At 40.1% G+C, this 25563-nt stretch overlaps 2 protein-coding genes across 2 annotated transcripts; one reads left to right on the top strand and one right to left on the bottom strand.

Annotated features, from left to right (window-relative positions):
* Window positions 1-9799: 9799 nt before the first annotated feature.
* Window positions 9800-11581, bottom strand: LOC131935180 (serine/threonine-protein phosphatase alpha-3 isoform-like). Its single transcript, XM_059291549.1, has 2 exons — window positions 11390-11581; window positions 9800-11046 (listed from the first exon to the last, which is right to left on the bottom strand). The coding sequence occupies exons 1-2, from the start codon at window positions 11439-11441 to the stop codon at window positions 9800-9802; spliced, it is 1299 nt and encodes a 432-aa protein (XP_059147532.1). The 5' UTR covers window positions 11442-11581.
* A 5270-nt stretch (window positions 11582-16851) lies between these two features.
* LOC131935179 (equilibrative nucleobase transporter 1-like) lies at window positions 16852-24174 on the top strand. The gene is made up of 10 exons (XM_059291548.1): window positions 16852-17051; window positions 17561-17722; window positions 19118-19164; window positions 19647-19816; window positions 20018-20153; window positions 20761-21030; window positions 21662-21763; window positions 22065-22254; window positions 22933-23047; window positions 24040-24174. Exons 1-10 carry the CDS (start codon window positions 16864-16866, stop codon window positions 24172-24174), a joined length of 1515 nt encoding a protein of 504 aa, XP_059147531.1. The 5' UTR covers window positions 16852-16863.
* Window positions 24175-25563: the final 1389 nt, after the last annotated feature.

The raw sequence follows: 25563 nt of genomic DNA, 5'->3' as shown, positions 1-25563 counted from the left end.
TTGTTTTATAAATACTGTTTAATTTTTAAATGTCATGAATTTAAAATAATTAATTGGCTCTGGTTTTAAAAAAGAAACCATTTGCTGTGTCAAATCATCAATTAGTAGACTTGAAAATTCACTTCTATTAAAGTAATTTTTGCACATCGGCCATATAGTCCCAGACAAAAACGTTGTCGAATTAACTAAATAATTTAATAATTTTACCTGCTGAATGTAATGATTCCCTCTACTTTCTACAGTTGTATTTGTAGATTTAAGTTAAGTAAAAATGCACTAAAAACTAGTAGGCTGTATTTAATACTTTATTTCTGTTCACAGGTTGCTCCATAAAAACAGTTTTTTTTAAAATTTAACCTACTCAGTCCAAGTACGACAACCAATTGTTATATGGCTATCAAAATATACTGAATTGCTTCCTCTAGCGATTATTTTTATTCTAGTGTTATGTCATTTGTCTTACCTTCGTTACTTCACATGAACTTTACCAATATTTCTTTCATTTAAAAACTGAATATAAAAAATTGAAACTTGAAAAGTTGTATGATCTTACTGTATGAATGTTAATGGTGTAGCTGTTTAAAATGTTTTTAAGCGAAGAATGTTTGACTTAAAGAGTCTCATTTTACTCTACTTGACTTCTTTAATATGTATAATATTATTGTCTTTTAAATCAGACATTTCTTTCAGTTCCAACTCTAAATCTGTACCCCCTCCAACAAATAATAATTTCATCTATTTAATTATGAGACTAAGCTTTTTGTACTTCCTCCCCATCCTAATCATCAACATACATAAATTTACCAGTTGGTTAATTATTTTAACTTAAGACAATAGATATTATGTATAAATAAACCTTTGCGAATGAATGAAGACACATGTCAGAAAGAAGTAGACCTATTATTGTGGACTCATAAGACGATGATAAAAACTGTAATACATCGAATTAGAAGGCAAGTCAAACAATCTTGTAAATTACATGTCTAGGAAAAAAATAAGATAAGATAAACAAATGCCAATGTATTTTACTATTACTATATATTTGTAGAAAATAGACGACCATTGTTATCCAATGAAAAACTGTTCCTCAGTATTTTTTCAGAAAGGACACAAGGAAAAACACACATATACCACGCTCATGCGCACATCTGCACAACAATAATAAAATAGTTATATCGTTCGCCTGAATAATAAGCTTCTCTTGATTTCATCTTCTTTATCATCAATTTTTAAATATATTTCTGAAATGAGCTCCACAATCAGAAATCTAATTAAAGGATACGGGTGTAGGAGGCAGAACATCATTTGATTTGTAAAAGCAGGTTATTCTATTTTTAGAAACCGCGGATGTATACATAGAATATGATTTAATGTCATCTCACTCCCACTTCTAATATTTGCCTCCATTACACATACACTTCCTAGTTAAGTCGTCTCTTTAACATCTCAATAAGTCAGCTGAGTTGATCAGTTTATTTGGCATTAACAACCAACAAATCAAACCATTGTTTAATCAAGGTATTCCTAAAATTTTAGGGGGAAAATCAAGAAATATCAACAATACAATATTTAAAAAAAAATAATAATAAAAAGTGTTCCTAAGTAAACACATATTATGTTACTCTGATGGCAATGCTTCTTAGTTTATTCTTAACACGTTTGCAGAGAGATAATTATTTTCTAAATTGCATTAAATGATATTTCGCACGTTATTTTTAGTCCAAAAACTTCCTGCTATTAGTGTTATACGATTTGAATGAATGCTTACGTGTGTTCCTACTAGATATGAGTATGTAATTATTAATACAATTGCGGTACTATTATCAATTTCAGTCTGAATCATTTTGAAAATACTCTCAGATAAATCGAATTGATGTGCCACATGAAATGTAACAATAGATTTTTAAAAAATATTTTTATAGTGATCATCTTTTTCCTCTAGATAACATGGACCAACATTATTTACTCTTTTCCCATATACGTACTTTCAGATATAATTTGTTTTTAAATTATCGTATTTTTTTACATTTCTCTTGATGTCCAAATATTTGCCAGCTTCATGTAATACTCAGGCCATTTATCCTCTACAGATACAGTGGTTAGAAGGTAAATGAAATGAAAATAACGAGATCTAAGGTGAGGCCCCTAGCAGGGGAGGGCGGGGAAAGATGGGTTGAGTACACCCCCGCATGTTGACCCGGTAGTCTATCTCAGGTCACATGACTGTAGAGTTCACCTGTTATAGCAAGAATTAAATGATCTTGTCAGAAAATAAAATCACCTCACCTGAAGTACAATGACGGTACGCACGATACCACAGAACGCTGGTTAAATGTTCTTACAACTTTCTCAAACTGCTTTAACGAATGTGCCTATATCAAATGTCCTCACAAATTTCTGAAAATGTTTTGACGAATGTGCCTATATCAAATGTCCTCACAAATTTCTCACACCGTTGTCCCTAGTGTGTCTCTTGAAATCTCCTCACATCCGTGTGTGGGGACGTCTGATCTGTCGTCTGCCACTGTGTCGTCTGCATGTGTCCATGTCACTTGGTTCAGTCGATGAAACAGTCGCTCGATTCTCCCTCGCCCCCCCCCCCCCCAACCGCCGTGTTTGAGCGAGGGCAGGGGTGATTCAGCACAGGTGTGTGTGTGTGTGTGGAGGGGGGCGCTCCTTGGCACTACTTTCACATCCTCGCTGATTAAACAAACGGAACTTTTTAATGCGTTCATTAAACCGTGTCAACCATTAGAAATTCGCCGTCTAAAACATCTCCCCCCCCTCTTTATTTGAAGTTATAGTAGACAAATAAGATGTGCTTGCATAGAACGTCTTCAGGAGAGGCGAACTGTCGACCCCATCGTTACATGATATGTAGTTTTAGACAAATAAGAAAATCTTGCATAGAACATCTTCAGTGAATTAGCTGTACATCTTATAACTAGAGGCGAACTGTCGAACCCATCGTCCATGATGTTTAGTTTTAGACGCGGACTCTATTTTGATACCTTTAAATGTTATCCACCATTTTCTTTCTCCTTTATTCTTCATCTCCCATTTCTATCTCATTTTCTTTTCCAAACGACAAAAAGCCCCCCTCCCTCTTTCACGTGTCGTGGTCTATCTGATAGGTAGATCTTGTTAACAGTAGGGGAGGGGGTGTGTGATGGTTTGTATAGGAAAAATAATCTCCAAATAACTTTTTTTATTTTTAGCAAATCTTAAATGGTTTCCATTGTATTAGTTGAATTGTATTCATTTTTGTCAAAATTAGATTAAATCAAGGGCCATGACTGATAAAATAAAAACAAAAGCTCACGTGTGATGAAACAAGGAACAAGTTCACCTGTATTGATGGGGTGGGAGAGAAGGGGGGCCTCAGTGAAAAAGGGAATTTTGCAGGTTCATTCCAAAAACAAACCAAGCCTTCAAGTTATTTTTAAATCTCATTGGTCGGTTTATTTTGTCGCCAGACCGGAAGAGTGTCGTTTGTTTGCGGAGTTAAAAATAACAGCAGTCCTAGATCAATTAAAGGGCGACACGGCCAGGAACACAGTGAGTTGCAGTTCTTTGAAAAACTTTTTTTTCAGAGGTTAAAATATCACGAGTCAAGGAATGTAAATTTTGCCCAGCTCTGTTTAGAAGTTAAATTATTTTTTCTGGTTCAAATAAAAAAATGTCAAAATCACTTTATAAAACATTTGTTGAATTTAAAGAAACAAGTTAATTAAAAAGTCTAGTGACAATTTTAGCGCAATTTCCTTATGTTATCTAAAAATAGCTCTGACGTACAATGCTGGGGCGCGTTCCAGCTAGGAGAACGATCGGTTTGTAGGTGTTTATATAATTTTAAAATTTGTGACCGAACGAAAGGATATTTTTGAAAACTTTCTTCGGCAATATTGATCTAAATTATGGCAATCTAAAATTACTAAACACATTAGAGCTGTTTAGTATTTAAACATGTAGAAACAAGTTTGACAAACATAATACGTCCTAAATCTGGTCCATGTTGTGTTATGTGTCTAGCTGCAGTACTCACAGTCGCGTGCATGACGTGTGAGGTGAGTACACACTCGTTGCTGCTATTTTACCCCGGTCGTCTGCGGGTACCACTACGTCACTACAGCTTACATGACAATAATTTTACATTTACGAATTTTAAACATGTCACATGAGTGAAATACCTGTCATGTTTCAAATATCAGTCATGTGACTTGACTTTAACATCAGTCACATGATTTAAAACAATCACATAACTTAACTCTAAGATGCATGACATAAATAGCAGTCACTTGACTTAACCGTTAGTCACATGACCCAACCATAAATAGGAATGGCTCATCTATTTCCAATCATTTGCTGGTTCTAAAAAAAAACGACAAAGTCTGAGCCGAAAATGTATTTATAAGAATAGAACAAACACGGTCTAAAATAGAATTGTAAAAAGATGCTTGTTTTGTGTTTTCCCGTCCCGTAGGTAAACATTTGTCAGGTCCTTTTGTTGATGTAAAAACAAACACTCCGCCATATTGAATTTGAACTCGGACGCTAACAGAGCAGCACCGTCACCCAACTGACCTGTGTCCACTTTCTCAACAGTGTGTTGTTGTACTGTAGCCAACACCTCCACGGCTACATCTTCACCACGCCCAGAATCAAATTCATTTAAAAATAATTCTTGAAAATAAGATACTTACTTACATTTACAATTGCTAAGTTAAAGTCCACGGAACACAGAAGACAACAGTCGTGGTGTAAAGGTTAAGACTGTTTTAACACCTGTGGCAGCTCATTTCACCTGCCGCGGGTCGTTGGAAAGTTTTTGTAAGTGTGTTCGTGCAGGTATGGGACACTCGCGGGTTTTAGACTGCCCTGTTTGATGGGGGAATTTGGGACTCCAGTCGTGACCACGAATGACTGGACTAGTGTTAAGAAAATGTAGCTTACAAAGGTAACAATATATAAAGGTAAATGACCATAGACAATTATAGGTGAAGGACTATAGGGCGTTGAATGTGAAACAGGTAATGATTGAAATGACAAAGATATGACGTCACATGAAGTAGTTTTATTTCCGTTGACGCTTTATATGGTCAGTTTCACCATGCTATTCATTTAATTAATTAATTAGCTATTAATATAATTAATTAAAATAAACATTACAAATGCTGAGGATCACCTGGTGAAACAATTACCATAAACATTGAGACACTGCATCAAAGGTGAGATGTAACACTCGACTAGTAAGAAGTTGTTTATTCTTGTCTAACAGGAGAAAACATGTAGCAAATACATTCTTGGATACGTGATAAGGTGCTTCCAATTAGAGACAATATCTTTCTTGACTTCGATAAACCATTCAACCAGAGTCTCAAAACCTCACAGTTAGTAAACGAAAGTAAAATTTCTTCTTTAGACCTAGCGATCCATTGGACAAATAAAATAGAGGTACTAACTATTTTAGCATCAGTATATGAAGGGATGGTGTGGTCATCACCATTCCCAGCCATCTTTACTTTCTCCAAAGTAAGTCAGGTAACCAACTGAGTTGGGTGTACTCAGAGACGTCCTACAGTCTCAAGTCCGAACCGAGATCCGAACTAGAGTCCTTCGAGCAAGTAGCCAAACGCTCTTCCCTTCGACCACGCCGTCCCGACCGTTAGTTAGACATCAATAAGAGAGCATAGAAGAGAGACAGTACTAAGACAGCAGGGACAGCACTAAGACAACAGGGACAGCACTAAGACAGCAGGGAAGAGAGACATCACTAAGACAGCAGGGACAGCACTAAGACAGCAGGGAAGAGAGACATCACTAAGACAGCAGGGACAGCACTAAGACAGCAGGGAAGAGAGACAGCACTAAGACAGCAAGTACAGCACTAAGACAGCAGGGAAGAGAGACAGCACTAAGACAGCAAGGACAGCACTAAGACAGCAGGGAAGAGAGACATCACTAAGACAGCAGGGACAGCACTAAGACAGCAGGGAAGAGAGACATCACTAAGACAGCAGGGACAGCACTAAGACAGCAGGGAAGAGAGACAGCACTAAGACAGCAAGGACAGCACTAAGACAGCAGGGAAGAGAGACATCACTAAGACAGCAGGGACAGCACTAAGACAGCAGGGAAGAGAGACAGCACTAAGACAGCAAGGACAGCACTAAGACAGCAGGGAAGAGAGACAGCACTAAGACAGCAGGGAAGAGAGACAGCACTAAGACAGCAGGGAAGAGAGACAGCACTAAGACAGCAAGGACAACACTAAGACAGCAGGGAAGAGAGACAGCACTAAGACAGCAGGGAAGAGAGACAGCACTAAGACAGCAGGGAAGAGAGACAGCACTAAGACAGCAGGGAAGAGAGACAGCACTAAGACAGCAGAGACAACACTAAGACAGCAACCAGTCAGTAGAAACGACTCCGCTGTCTCATGTAAACTCTAACCGTTCTTCTTTAAACACACGGTAAATTTTTAAACAAGCATCAGCCGTAGCCTGACGTCAACTCACGTCACTTAACACTTGAGCAAACCTGGGACGTAGCTTAAGGATTAGCGAGTGTCTCAACTAGATAGTCTGTCGGCATAGCCAAAATACTGCTAGTGTCACTCATCAGTCGGTCACTTCACAGCTAAGAGAGAAAGACTTTAGAAAGTATACAACTAAGTCAAAATACTGATTTGGTGCTTAATACGATAGGCCCATGGGCCACTTCTGGTTAGTATACAGCTTTATAGAAAGAGGGAAAGGGCTTTACCCGTTTGACTACAAGAGTTCCAGGTTAAACTAAGCCTGATTGTATTAGCAATCCCAAATTTGTATCCTCTTATGTAAAATTTAATTGTAGTCTTTCTACATGGGATGGGGAGGTTAGAAGGATTTAGTGTGATATAATACACGAGCCGACCCGCGGCAAATCATGCGCCTCTATTTAGTTGTTTTATTTTCTACTTTTCAGTAATTCATAATTTGAATGCTGCCACTGAAAATATTTGCTTTAAAACACTAAAACCCTGCTTTCCCCAATCCCCCCCCTCCCCCGTGAAAGCAGCCTCCTCTTAGTTACCTCCCCTAAGTTTAAAATCGTTTCAAACTAAATTATCTGGTCTGCCCCTAATAGGCGTCACTAAACCCGGCTCTACGATTGTAAACATTTAGCGTGAACCACAGCACACCAGACCATGTGGGGGGTGGGGTGGTAGGGATATGCCTAGAGAGGAAGAGAGGGGGCTGCTAGGAGGCGCGATTACAGCTTGGTGTTTTCTATCGTCTCCAAGAAGAGAATTATATATATATAGATTTATACACTTTGACACATCTTGATATTGAACATTATTTAGAACTCTTTTACCACGAATAGTATTAAGGGTCTTGTCTTGCATTTATGGAAAATCTGAATTTTTGACAATCTCCTCCTCTCCACAGGCGCCCACTTTTCATCAATCGTGTATTTTTTAACACGTGACCTTGTTTTGTAAAACTAAGATGTTTAAATGTAAACAATGTCTGCGCTATATTTCTTGGATGATAGTTGTTACTGTTCGGGTTTGTCACACTACCGCCACAGGGCGACCTGTTTGAAAGCCTCGAGTGTGGGTTAATCACCCTCAGTAATAGTGAGTCAGAGCACACCCTAGGTGTGAGGGGGTGTTGCGGGGCGCTGTCGGGAACAACACATGTTCCTTGTTCTGAATTTAACGGCTACCAATTTATTCATGTTGATAATGAATAACCATAACCATAATCAATTTTAAGTCCCTGAGTTTGGAAATCGCAGGACTATTCTAATACAGTGTATCATACATATACATGTTCAGTTCAGCCGGTCATATTTCTATTCGGGATGTACATACGAATATATGATTTTACAATTGTTTATACATTAAATATTACAATTTAGAAGTTGACGTCATCATCATTACTACTCGTCACACCTGCTGGAGTTTGGGCCGCCAACCAAAGATCTCCATTGTCTTCTATCCTGCTGGGGTATTGGACGCCAACTAAAGATCTCCATCCTGTCCTCTGTCCTGTGCCATCTTCTCAATCTGGTTGATACCAGGTGAAGCCCATCTTTGTTGTTTTAGTCTAAGGTGTTTCTTGGTCGAGTTCTTTTGCGTTTTCCTTGTGGGTCCCACCTCAATGCCTGATTGGAAATATTGGTTCGAGGTCTGCGCAGTGTGTGCCCTGTTGAACTCCATTTTCGTTTTCTAACTTCTTCATCTTCGGAAAGTTGTCCTGTCGTTTGCTCATAGGTTTGAGTTTTTGATGATGTCTGCCCAGCGTATCCTGACTATTTGTCTGAGGTGGTTGTTTATAAAGGTCTGGACTTTATAAATGGAGTTCTTTGTCAGAAGCTTACGTACACGTGTCTACTTTTTAAAAATTATTAACAAAAAAGTTTGCATCAATTATATCGTGTCTTATTATGGAGATGTTGAAAAATATATTTAAACTAATAAGGGAGATAAATCGGAAAATGATTTATTTAAATAGAGATTATTGCAGTTGTCTCCCTTAAACTATCGATCTTCTTAAATTCACCAAGGTTGAGAAAAAACTCGTGTACACATTAGTTCACATAAAACACTGGTACATAAAAATACATGTACATACTGGTAAACACAAAACAATTTTATAATCGGATACACGTCAAACATAGGTACACGATGGTTTACATAAAATACATGTAAACTCTAGTACAAATAAAACGTATTTATACACTTTTACACATTAAAAAATTATGTAAATGCTGGTACACATGAAGCATGTACAGATTGGTAAACATACACATAAAGCACACACAGCTGCACATACACACAATTTAGTTTATGATGACGTCGAGTATGTTGACATAAGATATCATTTTATCTTAAGTCAATCTTGGTAATTAGCAAATAACTACAAAACGTTATCGACGTTGAAAGATGTTTATTTAGTACAACAAAACAGTAAAAAAAAAACATAATTTAATATAGAAAATAAATTAATTTAGGTAAACATTGTAATAAAATCGGATTTAAAATACTTCTTTCACAACATTAACAATAAATCGTTTTAGCAAATATCACGGGTTTTAAACTCGTTAACAATATATGTATAATTCAGATCATGTTGGCGAAATACACATTAATTAATCAGAGAGCCCCACTTAGGATCATATTCTGGATACTAATCTCCGTAACTGACGTGGGCACATGTTCTGAAGACTCAGACATTGACACGGGCACATGTTCTAGAGACTTAGACTAACGGGCACATGTTCTGAAGACTCAGACATTGACACGGGCACATGTTCTAGAGACTTAGACTAACGGGCACATGTTCTGAAGACTCAGACATTGACACGGGCACATGTTCTAGAGACTTAGACTAACGGGCACATTTTCTGGAGACTTAGACCCTGACACGGGCACATGTTCTAGAGACTTAGACTAACGGGCACATGTTCTGGAGACTTAGACCCTGACATGGGCACATGTTCTAGAGACGCGGGCACATATTCTGGTGACTGGAAGCACCATCTCAAGAAATACCGATGCTTTTTAAATCAACGACATAAATAATTACATTACAAAAAATCATTAACCTACCTTGTCTAAATAATTTGAGAAAAAAATATATGAAAAACATAGCACTAATACATTAGTCAGATTTCAGACACAGTTGAAAATTGTTCGGTTTCTTCACACATAATACTGTCAAAAACCGCATCACATCTACCTTATAAACACACAGCAGCAGTTCAGCTTCTCGTTAGAGTCACTATTGTAACATGCCCGTGGCTATAGCTAGTTAGATACACTGTTGGGTCGTTGTACGAGCCTCGACTTGAGCCGCCGCTCCCAGAACGAGGTCGTGCTGATTTTAACGACACCCTCGCTGAAGGTGTGTCTGCGACTCAGGCTGGTCTGAACAGGCGTGTCTTCTGTGACGTCACCTGGTTCCTGTCTTGCATGCAAAAGGTGAAGGTCATCTGTACTCCCGGTATTTTTATCTTCGGGGCCTTCAGTTCTGTTTTCGGGGCTCCCAGTGTTTGTGAGTCTCCCGTCTTGCATGTCACCAGGACCCAGGTCACGTGGCTCCCGTCTCGTATTCCTGTCCGAGTCTCTAGAACCAGCTTTCTCCTGGCCGAATCCTTTACCCCCCGTCCTCAGTCCCCCCTCGTAGCGATAGATGGGCTTCCTGTTGAGAGGTTTGAGTATCTTGAATGCACACTCCAGGTCGGCGCTGACGGTCATGATGGCGCCGCAGTTCTCCTGGAAACTGTAGTTCGGTGCCGAGAACACCGTGACCAGTTGCCGCTTGCCGAAAAAATCGTACCCGTCCGGTCGGACGTCATGCGCGCGGCAAACCAGCTCAAGGTCGTTGTTTTCTAGAAACTTCTCCACCGTGTCCACGCCGAACATGTATGACGTACACCTGACGTCATTGTAGTGCCAGCCGCGTGCGGCGGGGTCAGGGTGAGGGTCGGCCCAGAGCAGGTCCGTGACGAGACCTTCGTCAGGGACCTCTAGCGGGCGGCTAATGCGGCGAATTTGACTCAGGGACGTTAACTCTGGACTCAAGCCGCCATGACAGCAAAAAATCTTATCGTCAACAACAGCAGCTAAAGGAAGGCAATCAAACACTTCGTTGAATTTCTTCCAGAGTTTGATATTGTAGCGCCGCTTTACCTCGGCGTAGAACCCGTACATCTGGTTGATGGATGGAGACTCGTGGTTGCCGCGGAGAAGAAAAAAATTCACTTCGTATTTGATCTTGTACGCAAACAGTAGACACATCACTTCTACGGAGTTGTGGCCCCTGTCGACGTAATCCCCCAGGAAAAGATAATTCGTCTCGGGCGGGAAGCCACCGATTTCAAACAGGTGCAGCAGATCGTAGAACTGGCCGTGGATGTCGCCACAGATGGTCAGGGGGGCGTCCAGTTCCAGCAAGATAGGCTGGCCCAGCAGGATGGGCTTGACCGTGTCCAGCAGGAATGTGACGTCATCGAGGGATAGACGAACTTCCTTGCCTGGTCTGTTGTTCTTCACTGAAATAAAATAAAAATAACATTAATCAACTCGTTTAAACCAGTGATTAAATAAAATTATGTAATAAAATTGTATTTTGATAGAGTTTTGTTTTACATAATGTAAAGTTGGACAAGTTACGCGCAGAAAAAAAACCTTAGCACAATACTTCAGATCTTACATAACCCCAAACATTTGACTTTTTAATATCCCTAATCTCTCACAAGTGGTTTAACCGTCCCACGCCCCATTAGACCCAATGTTTAGGGTAATATATACTGATGTTTCATACCAAACCAAAGGGCATGTGAGTTCGAATGTGTGTGTGTGTGTGTGTTTGTGAGGGGAGAGGTGGGGGCGTACCAGATAGGAGTTGTTCAATTATTTTATCCACGTCAGGTTTTGAACCCGCCATCGTTCACGTGGTATGATGAGTTTATATTTCTCAGATGTTACAGCTCAGTATGGGTATAATACACCAACAGACTTAGAGCGTATATAAATGTATGTAGACTTGTCAAACACCAATATACAGTAGACTAAAAGCTTGTACAGTATGTTAACTTAAATGTTGACGTAAAAAAATCGTGTACGCAGTGGTCTGATGTCATAATCTAGGGCTTTTATACAGGGTGACTGTGACTTATGCCAGATTTTTTCCCATTTTCAACCAAACTTTTTACTACCCAATGTTATATAAAGTAAGTAATACAAAGTTTGTTATACTTTGAAAAAAGTATCTATTTACTAAAATAAAAATCATTAAGTTTTCTTGCTGCACTAAAATACTAAATTGAAAGTTGTTTAAACTTTTAAATTAAATTTATTTTTAAAATAGCTCTACAAGTTAAACCTGGCAAATGAACTTTAACCCAGTTTCATCAGCCAATTCGAGTTAGTCATGTGAACTACAAGGGCTTGTCGTATGACTATGGAGCCAAAAATAGCTGACCTACTTGCGTCAACAACACTTAACGGGGTTATTATCTCCCTGCACGGTTGTGTAGCGTGAACAGTGTAATAAACAATCGTTCACTTGCCACATTGGTCGAAATATTGAGCCGTTTTAATTCTAGATAATGCCAGAATTTCAAAATTTACAAGGGTATTACTGGAAAATATATTTTTTTTTGGTCAAAGAATGCCAGTAACAGCGACTTAAAAACTGGACTTTGCAATTCTGTCCGTATGTCTGTGTGTGCGTGTGTGTGTGTGTGTGTGTGTGTGTGTGTGTGTAAACACGATAACTTGAGTACCGTTACAGCTAGGTTGATGAAATTTCATATATAAGTATTTTATCAAATTCGTAGATCCTGATCAACTTTTGAGCGATTTCCGATAACCGGAAGTGGTACTTTTTCTACTTTGAATTTTTAAAAAGCTTATAACTTGAAAACTGTTTCAGATAGATAAATGAAATTTCACATGTAAGTAAAAGATTTAATTCTCTACCTTCTGTCAAATTTTGAGTAACTTCCGTTGATTGAAAGTACTAATTTACGCTATTTCCGATTTCTCAAAAAACGAATGTAAATTTATAAAGTACTAACAATATTCCGCACTATTATGCACGTTTTATTTGGCGTTCACAGGTGTGCAATTCTTTTTTCTACGAGATTTTATTGTATTTTAAAAAGTTCAAGTATTTAAAATGGATTAAAATTCATGTCTATATCCCGAGTTCCCATCCCCTGTTTTTTTATAAAAGAATATTCGAGAAAGTTTAGGGGAGATCGCTCCCGGTTTATATTTATTTTTAGACCCTATTCTTTTTTAGGCCCTCTTCATATTTTTAGATTCTGTTCATTTTTTTAGTTCCTGTTCATATTTTAATTCCTGTTCATATTTTAGTTCCTGTTCATACATTTACTTCCATCATATTTCAATGACACGAAAGAAGAAGACACATATCATGACATGCACACGGTCAAGCAAGCCAAAACACGTCATAAGCTGTAGAGTCACAGGGATGGATGATATGTTTTACGCTGTGAGACTGTCTCTAACCTTAATTATCGTGAACATAAGGGGACTGAGTATCACAGTGTTTAAAATTCTATGCTCAGTTCCATGATCATAACACTTCAAAGATCCGTCTAGAAAAGAGATTCAACCTTGTTTTTTTTCGGTATTGAAAAATATTAGCAAAAATATTTTTTTTTATCTTTTTCATCCTTTTGCAAGTAACTTTTGAGGGTTTTTTTTGCGTTCATGAATAAAGGGTTACAACTCCTTAAGTTTTATTTTTAAAATGTTTTTTACACTTCGCTCCCTTGATAGTTAAGATTTATTTTACATACAGTCCAAGTGTTGTATGGCACCTTAATAAATTATTTTTTTGACGAGGATTGTAAATAGAAAAATATTTTCAAATCCAAGTTAATGAAATTAAAATTAAATGAGCCTGTAATTTAGAAAAAGCAACAACAAAAACAACAAAAATTAAAAACAAAAAACAACGTATCCCTTGTTGTCTTTGCAATAGTGACGTCATATTCTATGACACGCGAACGAAATGAAAACAAAAGCAAAAAAAAGAAAAACCTTCAGTCAAAACTAAATACAGACTAACAAAAAATATTTAAATATTAACCTGCCAGCTTCTATAACTGCTGAGATTTTTAAAAATTTGAAATAATTCCAGAACGACTCCTCCACGAGTAGCCTAGCGACATTTTGTAAGACGTAATAAGAAAACTTCTCAGGATAAGTTAAAATAAAAAGGTAAGATGAAATACGATGTAATAAGATGTAATATCATGTAATATTTTGACATTATCTACATACTGTAATAGATTTCGCTTAAAAAAATAACCGGGGAAGTTATTAAACGAAAAAACGTTCACTACAGTTTTAAAAAACACCTTGAAAAAAAAATTCAAATCATGTTATGTTAATAATGTTCGCTAAAATGAGCTAATATGGTCTTGACGGTTGAACTACATTAGTGACATCCATACATACACACCTACCTAGGTTATTCTACCGTTGAATTACATTGGAGACATCCACCCATACATACACACCTACAAAGGTTTTTTTTTATATGCACTCGGTTAAGCATGTACGAAATTTACTTAACATCTAGACCTGTGAGAGGCATGTGCCTCGCCTCTATAGTAAACTGCTGTCCTGACGAATCTTAACCAGCACAAAAGGATGGCAGTCTAGACGGCTCTGGGTGGCTTTTGTCAACTTAGCTGGGAGAACGTCAGTTGAAATGTTTATTTGAGTCATACAGTTGGATGTAGAAGTGGGGAACCAGACAAAAGGCCGATATGGACAAAAGACCGACTGACAAAAGGCCGACATGGGCAAAAGACCGACGCACAAAATGCCGAGTAGGCAAAAGGCCGACAAAATAAAAGGCCGACAGGAAAAAAGGCCGATATATATAAGGCCGACACAAAAAAGACCGATTGTAAGTAAGACCGAAAGATACGTATTTTTTTTTAAACATAAATATTTAGCCCTTAGGGTCTCTGCCTTTTTTGCTGTCGACCTTTCATCGAATCGGTCTTTTGGATGTCGGCCTTTTTTCTAACACCTGTAGTTATGTATCGTAGGCTTACAATTTTTCTGTTGCGCGAATACATTAACATCGGCGTAAACACATGGATGCATATTGTTTATACGTTAGTCGGTGTTTGTGTTTTTGAGCGACCACCTGTATAAAGACATTAATCCTTGCCCAGTGGTTTCTTAACCTGGGTTCGATCGAACATCTGGAGTTCGGTGAGTCAGTCTCAGGGATTCGGCGGAGGTCAAGACACACACCCGACTCATATGATTCACGATCGAATATTGTCAGTGCTGACAATAGAACTATTAAAAAGGGTTCGGTGAATACACATTTGAAACTGGTGGGGTTCGGTACCTCCAAAAAATTTAAGAACCACTGACCTAGACCATTATTGCCTCTTCCTTGCTGCAAGTTTTAAACATAACGTACACAAACAGAGAAGGGAACTTGAACATGCATTGCTTATTCTCAGGTGTAGATGTTTTACTTGCGGGCATGATGTGCACTATATCAAGGGGGGGGGGGGGGTGCTCCAAACGAAATAAAATTTATATAAAAAATATATTTTTTTACCAGTGTCACCCCCCCCCCCCCCCGAGAAAAAAGTTTGAGAGAAACACTGCATACACGATTCTGAAAAGTCAACATGTCTTCTATCTTTAAAATAAATATTCAAAGTTTCGTTGCCAAAGGCGTATTTCTGTAAAAGAAAAAATACAAAAAATATTATTTGAACAGCGGAAAGCGGAGAACACTCAATATGTTTTTTTTTTAAATGCCTTTCAGTCTAACACACTCGAATTTACCCACGTGATGTGACTAGCGAATCAAAGCGACGAAATGTGTGTTTGTCTTTACAACAGGTCTATATACAATGTAGGATAATATTTTGTTAGATTAGTATTACAGTTGCAAGCAAAATACTTTGGCTGTATTTTAGCCGATTCTTGCTATATTGCGCACATGTAAAATATCTTCTAAATTAAAATTTTGTTAAAGTTTTGATTCAGCTGCTACCTAATTTTATTTGTTTGTTTTTCATTTTTTTTAATTTTTACTTTCTCTTATACGAAGTATAGAGGTCGTCCATAAATGACGTCACACAGGTAGGGGGAGGGGGGGTCCATAATTTTGTGATGGTGTGTGATGAGGGGGAGGGGGGGGGGGTTAGATGGTGCGACGTCACACTTTTGCATTATAAAGAAGCAATGTTAGAAAACGAATTTTAGACGTTATTTTGCGTTTTAGAAAACTGTTTTAATAAATTGGAATAGGAATTGATTAAAATACTCTATTTTAACAGAGTTCAGACAAGATTTTGGAAAAATATCGATGTTTAAAAAACAGTTCAACTGCAATTTTGAGGCGGGGGGGGGGGGGGTGTAGGCTGAAATGTGACGTCATTCGGGGGATGGGGGTCTAGCTTCTTGTGACGACGTGTGACGGAGGGGAGGGGGGAATGTAAAAATCGTCAAAAAAAGCGTGACGTCATTTATGGTTGACCCCATAGATGAAGTATTGTAATCGTGCAAAGAAAAAACAAAATCGAGATTTTTCAAAAGTCTCGACGTTTTACACCTCCTTCAGTCAGGTAAACATAATTTTGCAAATTTGCCCCCCCCCCCCCCCACTCTGACTTACATTTAATTTGAATTTTTCCCATCAAGAGCCCGGTCTGCCTGAGTCTAAACTTGCTAGGCCTAGTTAACAGATTACAAAATATAATAACATTAAAAATGGAAGAGTACACATTATTTTAATTTTTAGTAAATACAAGCATAAACGTTTCTTCATCCCACTGGTTTTTTTTTTTTGGAGTCCCGGCGGACCATCCATGGGTCTGTGTGACAACGGTTGATGTGATTCGACTAGAGTGAGTTAGACAAAGTGTGATTCGACTAGAGTGAGTTAGAATAAGTGTGATTCGACTAGAGTGACTTAGACAAAGTGTGATTCGACTAGAGTGAGTTAGACAAAGTGTGATTCGACTAGAGTGAGTTAGACAAAGTGTGATTCGACTAGAGTGAGTTAGACAAAGTGTGATTCGACTAGAGTGAGTTAGACAAAGTGTGATTCGAGTTGATTCAATGTGGCCCTGTTGCTCAGGAAGATGAGATCACTCGGTGAGAATTTGTGGTTCAGCTGGTTGCACAAACCAAGTGCTGTGCCTGAATCAACATCTGCTGGGTCGTAGCGGTTATAGTATAACTCGCGTTACGTCACTCATCAGACGACCGACGGCAGACGACAGACGACAACATAACTCAGCCGCATTACGTCAGTCATCAGACGACAGACGAACTGCTTCAGGAAAATGTTTTTTAAATTCAACACAAGGCTGAGATTTCTTTACGCCATTTGGGCTTTCCTAGAATGTTTGGGCTTTTGTGGGCTTTTACAGGGGTGGGGTTCGCTGGTGTATATTTTAAAAGATGAGGGCATCTACTCGGATCTGTGCGTCGACCAGCCCCACAACGGCTCTACAGATTCCAATGTCACAAGGTACGTGTACGTTATAAATATTATTTATATTTGCTTGTATTAATTAATCTAATTAAATAACCACTGAAACCAATTTTTAAAAAAAGCTTTACGTATGTAACCAGTAGCTACACAAAACAGTTTCGAATCAAAACTTGGAGATGAAGCTTGGCTTGGTACATTACTAGTTATCTAAAAAAAAGTCATATAAAACTTATTGTTATTTTGTGAGTATGGTATATGTAAACAAAAAAATAACTGAACTTGAATAGAAAAAAAATTCGATGCAAATTGGGGAAAACAAACAAAACAGCTGACTCCATTAAAAATGTGTTTGTAAAGTACATCAAGCTAGAAAAACGGTCATTTTAATACAAATCGTTGCACAAAATAAAAAAAGTTACAACACTATACTTTCATTACAAGGGAATATTCATTTAAAGCTGTTTTAAAATTTACTTGGATAACTTGCATAGCCATGAGTGTTCAATTAGCCTTAAGCCTATAGAACATAACGACACTCTCCCCAGAAACACTACAGAAGACACTGTCAAAAGTAGCGGCTGCCTTGAGCAGGACTCTAAGTTGGCCGCCATCTTCACCATCGCCTCATCTCTGTACAATTTGATCAGCATTGTGTTGGGGCAGTTTTCTTTCAAGTTTGGTACAAGGACCACCCGGTTTATCGGCATGTAGGGGTTAAAGGTTAATGTGTACATGTAGGGGTTAGAGGTTACTGTGTACATGTGTTGGGACAGTTTTTTTTCAAGTTTGGGACAAGGACCACCCGGTTTATCGGCATGTACGGTTAGAGTTTACTCTGTTCTCAGATGTTATAATTGCGAAACAGACAGCGGTTTATTCTGTTATGTGAGTTTGTACTGTGCTACTGTGTAATTTTCGTTTATAGCTTAAGTAAAAGGAAAATTTGTCGGGGTTAACGTTAGTGTAGGGTGATAGTGGGTAGTGCATGTCCTTTAGCAGTTCAAAAATTTCCCTGACGTGACATTTTGCTACAAATAAGTTTTCAACCCTTATATGTAAACACAGTTTTTTTTTTAAATCGATACATGTTTGAGGTTTTACAAATACTTCAATACACTACACATTTTTCATTTGTGTACCTCAGCTCTGCACAATGTCCTAAATGGTCAAGTGTCCTACTTTAATAAAGCCCGATCTCCAGATACACAATGTCCTAACTGCTTGAAAAGGTCACGTGTCCTATTTTATGGAAGGCCAGTCTCCAGATTAAAATATTCAACGAACTTTGACCGACGACGAGAACTTGAGTGCGCTTGACATGTTTAGTCGCACTAAATTCAAGCGTAGCGACATTCATGCATGGTTGATTGGTTCTAGAGTAGGTGACGATGACGTTTTAATGCCGGCGCTGTTAGAAATAAATGAATCGACAAAGTTTCTCTCGTACGTTCGCTCAGGCTGACATTTGGGTTAAATAGGAGATTGACACGATGGTTCTTACAGTTTTAATTTATTTTATAAACTCTCAAGTTCTTTCCGCTTACGTGAAATGTGAAGTGTTAAGAAAGACTTCACCATCAAATCACCTACGACCCTCAGAATATCGACGTTTTAGTGTTTCTACTAGCAACAAATTTGACCCACAATTTGGTCCATAGATCGCATCTTTACAACATTTTTTAGCTGAAAACATTTAACTAACAATACAATTTTACAAGTTATTTTATTCGGTCCCAAAGTTCGTATGTGAGTGTGTTAGGACATGAGTAAAATAGGGGAGGGGGGAATGAGTAAAATTAGGAAAGGGGATGAGTAAAATTGGGGGAGGGGAATGAGTAAAATTGGGGGAGGGGGGAATGAGTAAAATTGGAGGAGGGGAATGAGTAAAATTGGAGGAGGGGAATAAGTAAAATTTCGGGGAGGGGAATGATTAAAAGGGGGAGGGGAATGAGTAAAAGGGAGGAAGGGATATTTGCTGTCTAATCTTGTACATCAGGTGTACACCATTTTTTGTCTTCCCTTTTTTTACAAAGGTTTTTAAACATGTTTTTTGTGTGTATTTTTATTACCTTACATCCAACGATTAAATTATTTATTTTCAGATTATTTTATGTTAGTGGGGCCTTAATGTTAGCCTTCACGTCGAAAGGTTTGTGGTGTAACGGCATAATTTGTTTAGTTAATTACATTGTTAATCAGTGTTTTATATGTATTTTATCACATCAGTTCTGGGTTAGTAATCGATAAATTCACTGTTAATTTTTATTGTAAGCTGGTTTAGCCCCACTCACCTTTATGGTGTATCTGACGTGTTGAAGGCCGCTGAGCCAACTCAGCATATTGTGTTCTCGGCCAAAGTTGGGGGAATATCTTTGCGATTTTAGCGTAACTTGTGGAAAATAATCCCTTCATATTCCGAGTTAAAATACACGTGAAATCTACTTCAACTGCACAATAAGTAGTTAGATAAAAAAACTATTTTAATGTAATATTATTACTTTGTTTGACATAAGTAGTTAGATAAAAAAAACCTATTTTAATGTAATCTTATTACTTTGTTTGACATAATCTGATCGAAGTGCAGTACATCAAAGAATAATAACATCAATAATTGTATATATTTTTTCAAAGAGTTGCCCTGGCTGGCCTACCCTGGGCTGACCTTGATTGGCTTTGGGGGTGTGGCCATGTACCTCACCTGCGTACAAGTGGCCCACCTGTTCCCGCTGGGAGGATCTGTGGTCATTGGCTTTCTCAATGGCGCGTTTGATACGTCGTCTGGCATTCAACTGATGGTCAAGGTGGGTTCGAATCTTTGGTGGTGATGGTGGGTTCACATCTTGGGTGGTGATGGGGGGTTCAAATCTTGGGTGGTATCTAGATCTGGATGGTAAAGGTGGGTTCTAGATCTGGGTAGTTAAAGTAGTTATTAGATCGCGTAAAGTATGTGTTCTCAATGTTTACACAAGTCACTTTACTCAGTTCGTTGTCTGTTATTTTAGTTTGGATACGAGAGTGGAATCAGCAGACGGACGTCTTACGTCATCGTCGCCTGCTCTCAGGTGTTCGTCCTCGTCTCCACCTTGTTCTTTTACCCCAAGGATTTTATCCGCAAACATCAGCAGGACCACGTGACTGGTAAGTGACCTAACCCCAGGACCACGTGACTGGTAAGTGACCTTTACCCCAGAACTTTGTGAGTGAACGTTAGGACCCTACACCAGCAGGACTTTGTGAGTAGTGAGTGAAAGAGTGTTTATGACATGACTGTGATGCCATCTGTAGCCTAACATTATCCCCCCCCCCCCTTTTTATACTCTAAGTTGTCAGCCGCCATTGTCGTATACGCCTTGAGCTAAAATAAAGCAACATTATTTCAGTAAACATACACAGCTTATCAACATAGCTGAGAGCTAAATTGCCTTCGAGTTGATAACCTCTTGTACATTTTAAGGTTAATCTCAGTAACATTCATTCTGACATATATTTGTGAAGTTTTGTATGTAGAAGAAAAAGTTTAAAATAATCTGGAGAACTAACGCTAAGTAGTGATTTAAACTATTTCTGTGGCCATTGCATAGCGTTGGACCATTTAATACGACCGTAATAGAACCAGAATCGAGGGCTGCCATATAGACCCGAAATGAGAACCGAACTGGAGACTTCCCTTTTAGCAACCACACTTTCTATCACTCGACCACTGCATGCCCGCACTGTTAGTATAAATACACTTGTATCATACCAGAGATCAAACAAGAAAACACAGAACTAGACACGACCAAAGGGCTACAGACGGAAGCAGAAAAGGACTTGGAGCAAAAGACTGACACAGATACAATCACTGAATTGAAAGATACAGAAGATTCAGGAACATTCCGGGGCCTGTTGAGACACGTGCTGTCCTTGACCTTTATACTGCACGTGATGTGGGCGTCTTGTCTTCAGCTCCGATTTTACTTCGTGTTGGGCTCAATCAATACCAGTCTAGAGAAGATGGTCAGTTCACAGTCTGAAGGTGAGTGGTCAACAGTCTACAGAAGATGGTCAGTTCACAGTCTGAAGGTGAGTGGTCAACACCAGTCTACAGAAGGTGAGCGGTCAACACCAGTCTACAGAAGATGGTCAGTTCACAGTCTGAAGGTGAGTGGTCACCATCAGTCTACAGAAGGTGGTCAACACACAGGCTAAAGGTGAGTGGTCAATACCAGTCTACAGAAGGTGGTCAGTTCACAGTCTGAAGGTGAGTGGTCAACACCAGTTTACAGAAGATGGTCAGTACACAGTCTGAAGGTGAGTAGTTGATTGGTTCTACAATCTTAGCGGACCTAACCCTTTAGAGGTCCTAGTCTGTATTTAAAAAATATTCTTTATATATCTTGATCGTGTTTAAAATGTAGTTCAATTAAAATCTGGAGTTTTATTTCTAAAGTTGGCTTGTCTTTACTTAGTTAAGATTATCATTTATTTGTACTATAGGTTACTGCATAAATGAATGGCGTAATCTCATAATATCTTTACACAGTATCTCACCTGTACATTCAGTCATGTACACAATATCTCACCTGTATGCTATGCCATGTACACACTCCCTCCCACTCCAGTACACCACTACACTAGACTCATGTACACAATGTCTCACTCCCCAGTCAGCCACTACACCAACGTGATGTTGTACACAATGATGACTGGCATCTTCGTCTCCCCCATCGCTGGATTCTTCTACTCCTGGCTGACTCAAATCTTTGCCAGTAAGGAATTTTTTTTAACGACTCATGTTGGGCAATTCAAGAATTTAACTAGTTTAAATCTGATGTGGACTTAGTGATGGTGTGATATAGATGACATTCAAATGTTATGACACAAATGACAGTTATAAAGTGACTTAAAATGACAGACATGAAGTGAGATAAATATCAGATATAAATTGACACAAATGACAGACAACGTTTCATATAAATGTCAGATATAAATTGACAGAAATGACAGGCATGAAGTGAGATAAATGTCAGATATCAAGTGACATAAATGACACAAACTTCCCTCCCCCAGACAGCGTGTCCAGCGTACGACGTCAGGTGATGCCGTCAGTGCTCCCCCTAGCGGCGACCACTGTGTTCAGCGTCATCATGTCCAGTCTCCTGCTGGTCAACGACCCCCGGGTGCTGTACGCCTTCTTCGTCTTCCTGGTGCTGCAGCGGTCATTTCTCTACACTATGTACACGGCTTACATCGCTGCCATGTACGTAGGGGGGGGGGGGGGCGGGGCGGGAGATACAGGCTTGTTGGGGGGGAATTGTCCCCTGTCATCGTTCGTCCGTCTATCGTCTGTCAAATGTTTTCCATAATCTATAAACGTTGCAGAGTTTCTTCCAGGCCAGGCATCTCTCCCGGGGGTGGGTGGTGGGGGGGGGGAGTTAGAGTGGCTAGCCATTCTACCCCCCCCCCCCCCCCCTCGTAGAAAGTCTACTCCCCCCACCCCAGAACGAAATGGAATTTATACAGAAAATATATTTGTTTAACTGTGTCTGCCCCCCCCCCCCCCCAGAAATTTTAGTTCGCTCCCCCCCCCCCCCCCCCCGAAAATTTCAAGTGGAGGAAACACTGAAACGTTGTCCATAATCTATCAATGTTATCCATCAAATACCAATGTTGTCTATTTATCAATATTGTCCATCATCCAACAACGTTGTCCATCATCCAACAATCTTGTCCATCACAAAACATATCGTCAAACAATGTTGTCCTTCATCCAACATGTTTTCCAACAACGTTATCCATTAACGTTGTCCATCAACCAACATGCTGTCCAACACTGTTGTCCATCATCCATCAATGTAGTACAGCATCCAACAATGTTGTCCAGCATCCATCAATGTTGTCCAACACTGTTGTCCATCACCGACCATTGTGTCACCAGATTCCCTAGCTGTTACCTGGGCAGTCTGCTTGGGATCGCCATCTTCACCTCTGGGGTCATCTCATTCTTCCAGTACGCCCTCTTTGCTTGGCTGGAGACTGGTGGACTTTCGCAGGTACAGTAGAGTTCATCTTAATTACAATCATTTTCAATTAAGCTAAAAAATTACCGCGAGTAATCACTTCCTTATAGAAATCGTTATAAATTAAATCGAAAATTCGCTTATTTAACATTAGTGTACGCTGTTAAAATATTTTAGATGTGCAGTTTATCAGAATTTTAAAAATTTATAAACTAAAGCCCGTGTTAGTTTTGTTATAAGTCGCGACATTTGTGTTTCTGTAAGTCTGAGATCGTCCAATACATGCAAATATGTTTAAATAACTCGACTTATATTTACGGTTAGGTTAAGGTTAATGCATCTTGAACAAAAATCCTTCGCTAAGCTAGGCAGAATCGTAAAATCAGGGGAGACAATAACATAATTGTGTTGTTATTAAGTATTTAATTAGGCTACGTCCCCTGAATAATTTTAAAATCAAAACACTGCCTTAAAAAAAAAAAGTTAAAATTCACACATTATAATAGTTACATTAATTTATAATAGTCCTTTAATACACTTTATACTAACAGTAAAATTGTTCTGATACATTTTTTTTTTATTGAATTCTTATTTCTAAAAAATGTATCACATGTTCATGCAATGTTAATATTATTAGTACATTTAGTAACGTATGGTATTTAAATGTTACCACTAAACTTCACTTTCAAACCAGATGGTCTATGGTGCAGGTAAAGTAGAGTTCATTTGTTTCTCTAGCCTGGGTATTTGAAGAAATAGTGTGGTCAGCACTATGCCCAGACTATTTTTTACTTTCACCGGCTTAATTAGGGTACCCTTCAGGCCTGAGTAGTCTGTCATACGAAAGAAAACTGTTCTTGTTAAATTCGGGTTAGTAATCTATCCCTTAACCACCCTATTACAAAACAATATTACAGTTTTCTTGTTGTGGCCTATTATCAAAATGTCAATTAATTAGATCAAATTATTATCAACATTGTTGCTAGTTGATACATGACACAATGACCAGTCACGTGATGTTGCAGGTAAACATCTTCCTGTTGGTGTTGGCGTGTGTCACATTAGTTCATCCCCTGTACCAGTGGTGGGCGTGTCGTAGAGCGGAGGTCAGGCAGCTCGTGGATTCGAACCAGAAGATCACGAGACAAGCGCCACACTAAAATCTGAAGCCACACTGAGGTGAGGCCTGGAGCCATACTGAGGCCTGGAGCCACACTCAGGCCTGGAGCCATACTGAGGCCCTGAGCCATACTGAGGCCTAGAGCCACACTGAGGCCTGGAGCCACACTGAGGCCTGGAGCCACACTGAGGTGAGGCCTGGAGCCACACTGAGGCCTGGAGCCACACTGAGGCCTGGAGCCACACTGAGGTGAGGCCTGGAGCCACACAGAGGCCTGGAGCCACACTGAGGTGAGGCCTGGAGCCACACTGAGGCCTGGAGCCACACTGAGGCCTGGAGCCACACTGAAGCCTGGAGCCACACTGAGGCCTGGAGTCACACTGAGGCCTGGAGCCACACTGAGGTGAGGCCTAGAGCCATACTGAGGTGAGGCCTGGAGCCACACTGAGGCCTGGAGCCACACTGGGGCCTGGAGCCACACTGAGGTGAAGCCTGGAGCCACACTGAGGCCTGGAGCCACACTGAGGCCTGGAGCCACACTGAGGCCTGGAGCCACACTGAGGTGAGGCCTGGAGCCACACTGAGGTGAGGCCTGGAGCCACACTGAGGTGAGGCCTGGAGCCACACTGAGGCCTGGAGCCACACTGAGGCCCTGAGCCATACTGAGGCCTAGAGCCACACTGAGGCCTGGAGCCACACTGAGGCCCTGAGCCATACTGAGGCCTAGAGCCACACTGAGGCCTGGAGCCACACTGAGGCCTAGAGCCACACTGAGGTGAGGCCTGGAGCCACACGGAGGCCTGGAGTCACACTGAGGCCAGGAGCCACACTGAGTCTTCGAGCCACACTGAGGTGAGGCCTGGAGCCACACTGAGGCCAGGAGCCACTGAGGCCTGGAGCCACACTGAGGCCTGGAGCCACACTGAGGTCTGGAGCCACACTGAGGCCTGGAGCCACACTGAGGTGAGGCCTGGAGCCACACTGAGGTCTGGAGCCACACTGAGGCCTGGAGCCACACTGAGGTGAGGCCTGGAGCCACACTGAGGTGAGACCTGGAGCCACACTGAGGCCTGGAGCCACACTGAGGTGAGGCCTGGAGCCACACTGAGGTGAGGCCTGGAGCCACACTGAGGCCTAGAGCCACACTGAGGCCTGGAGCCACACTGAGGTGAGGCCTGGAGCCACACTGAGGCCTGGAGCCACACTGAGGCCTGGAGCCACACTGAGGTGAGGCCTGGAGCCACACTGAGGCCTGGAGCCACACTGAGGCCTGGAGCCACACTGAGGTGAGGCCTGGAGCCACACTGAGGCCTGGAGCCACACTGAGGTGAGGCCTGGAGCCACACTGAGGCCTGGAGCCACACTGAGGCCTGGAGCCACACTGAGGTGAGGCCTGGAGCCACACTGAGGCCTGGAGCCACACTGAGGC

Source organism: Physella acuta, unplaced genomic scaffold, assembly GCF_028476545.2.
Source record: "Physella acuta isolate Inbredline_101_S28 unplaced genomic scaffold, ASM2847654v3 ptg000133l, whole genome shotgun sequence".
Classification (NCBI taxonomy): Eukaryota; Metazoa; Mollusca; class Gastropoda; family Physidae; genus Physella; species Physella acuta.
This window is presented reverse-complemented; position numbering and strand designations above follow the sequence as displayed.

Coding starts and splice junctions, on each gene's coding strand:
- LOC131935180 (XM_059291549.1), bottom strand. CDS start 11,441: ATGGCGGGTTCAAAACCTGACGTGGATAAAATAATTGAACAACTCCTA. Junction 11,047..11,389: donor AATTGAACAACTCCTATCTG/GTACGCCCCCAC, acceptor ATTTTATTTCAG/TGAAGAACAACAGACCAGGC.
- LOC131935179 (XM_059291548.1), top strand. CDS start 16,864: ATGTTTTTTAAATTCAACACAAGGCTGAGATTTCTTTACGCCATTTGG. Junction 17,723..19,117: donor ACCACCCGGTTTATCGGCAT/GTAGGGGTTAAA, acceptor ATTTATTTTCAG/ATTATTTTATGTTAGTGGGG. Junction 19,165..19,646: donor GTTAGCCTTCACGTCGAAAG/GTTTGTGGTGTA, acceptor ATTTTTTCAAAG/AGTTGCCCTGGCTGGCCTAC.